The 2,011-nt window shown below is 52.5% G+C and overlaps 1 protein-coding gene across 1 annotated transcript in view; it reads right to left on the bottom strand.

Annotated features, from left to right (window-relative positions):
* Positions 1 to 2,011, bottom strand: part of SCARB1 (scavenger receptor class B, member 1) — a 107,529-nt gene that overhangs the window by 42,718 nt on the left and 62,800 nt on the right. The window contains exon 3 of the mRNA XM_011988878.1: positions 342 to 499. Coding sequence (XP_011844268.1) covers positions 342 to 499 — 158 coding nt within the window. The remainder of the gene's footprint in view (positions 1 to 341; positions 500 to 2,011) is intronic.

Consider the following 2,011-nt stretch of genomic DNA (forward strand, 5'->3'; position numbering starts at 1 on the left):
CACCATTGGTCCCTCCCTGCTCCATAAAGAACCTCTCTAGGTAAGGTCTGGTGACTCACACCTGGAATCCCAGCACTTTGAGAGGCTGAGGCAGAGGATCACTTGAGCCCAGGACTTAAAACCAGCCTAGGCAACACAGCAAGATCCCATCTCTACAAAAAAAAAACAAAACACTAAAACAAAAACTTCTCTGGGACTAGCACTTCCCCCGAGTATGCCTTGCCTGCTTCCGGCAAAATCTCTGGGGCTCAGTCAGCACCCTCCCCATCCCGTCCACTCTGAGACCCCTCCCCTGCCCAGCCTCAGCCGGCCCCTCCACCCTCACCTGGACACAGCCTCACCTGTACACGTAGGGCCCGCGCTCCTGCACCTGCGGCTTCTCGCCCTTCAGGATCTCGCTGGGGTTCATGACGTTAAAGAAGTAGACGGAGAGATAGAAGGGGATTGGGATCTCCTTCCACATGTTAAAGGACAGGCTGCTGGGGTCGATGCGCACGTTCTGCAGGGGAAGGGACAAGCATGCCTATGAGGAGACTGACGAGGGCTCCACGCCCCACCACGAGGCTCCAGAACAGCTGCCTGAGCCCGGCCAGGGAAGGGGCTCCTCGGCGGTGGCTCGGGGTAGGAGGTGTGGGAAAGGCCTTCGCACATGAGGCTGTCGCACCTGGAGCTTATGGAATTAAACAGGCAACCTATCCATGCTGTCATAATGCTTCTTAAAATACGTCGTGACAGCAATATGTGACACTAGTCAAGGGACTGTGGTAAACAGGGGCCTATGCACCATCTAAAGGGGGTGCCGGAGCTGAGGGTAGCGGATGGGCTCAGGGCAGGGATAGTCCGCTGCAGGAACATGGGCTCCATGTGGCTAGGTGAATCACTCATTCATTCAACAAGCACGCACTGAGCACTACCACGTGCCAGGCAGGTTCTAAGAGCTGGGGATGGGAGAGCGACCAGAACAGACCAAAAGCCCAGCTCTGTAGCGGGGGAAAGGGAGGCACCAAACAACTCAGGTAAAACGCATGCTACGTGACAGAGCACAGAGAAAACACAGCAGGGACTGGGGAGAGGTCGGGATTTGAGACAGAGTCATCACGTAAGTGAAATGTAGGCCAGGTGCCGTGGCTCATGCCTATAATCCCAGAACTTTGGAAGGTCGAGGTAGGAGGATCTCTGGAGTCCAGGAGTTTGAGACCAGCCTGGGCAACATAGCAAGACCCTATCTCTATAAAGAATAATTTTATTTATTTATTTATTTATTTTTATTTCTTTTTTTTTTTGAGATGGAGTCTCACTCTGTTGCTCAGGCTGGAGTGCAGTGGCATGATCTTGGCTCACTGCAACCTCCGCCTCTGGGTTCAAGTGATTCTCCTGCCTCAGCCTCCTGGGTAGCTGGGACTACAGGTCCCCACTACCACGCCTGGCTAATTTTTGTATTTTTCTTTGTTTTTATTTTATTTTATTTTTTGAGAGGGAGTCTCACTCTGTTGCCCAGGTTGGAGTGCAGTGGTGCAATCTCGGCTCACTGAAACCTTCACCTCCCAGGTTCAAGCAATTCTCCTCCCTTGGCCTCCCAAGTAGCTGGGTTTACAAGTTCCCACCACCACACCTGGCTAATTTTTTTTTTTTTCAGTAGAGGTGAGGTTTCACCATGTTAGCCAGGATGGTCTCCTGACCTCAAGTGATCCGCCTGCCTCGGCTTCTCAAAGTGCTGGGATTAAAGGCATGAGCCACCTTGCCCAGCCTATAAAAAATAATTGTTTAAAAATTAGCTGGGCGTGGTGCTGCACACCTGTAGTCCCAGCTATTTGGGAGGCTGAGGTGGGAGGGTCACTTGAGCCAAGGAGGTCGAGGTTGCAGTGAGCTGTGATGGCAGGACTGTACTCCAGCCTGGGTATCCGAGAAATACCCTGTCTCAAAAAAGGAGAAGGAGAAGGAAAAGGAGAAGAAGGAGGAGGAGGAGGAGGAGGAGAAGAAGAGGAGGAGGAGGAGAAGGAGGAGAGGAGGA

This window comes from Mandrillus leucophaeus, unplaced genomic scaffold (assembly GCF_000951045.1).
Source record: "Mandrillus leucophaeus isolate KB7577 unplaced genomic scaffold, Mleu.le_1.0 Scaffold34, whole genome shotgun sequence".
Classification (NCBI taxonomy): Eukaryota; Metazoa; Chordata; class Mammalia; order Primates; family Cercopithecidae; genus Mandrillus; species Mandrillus leucophaeus.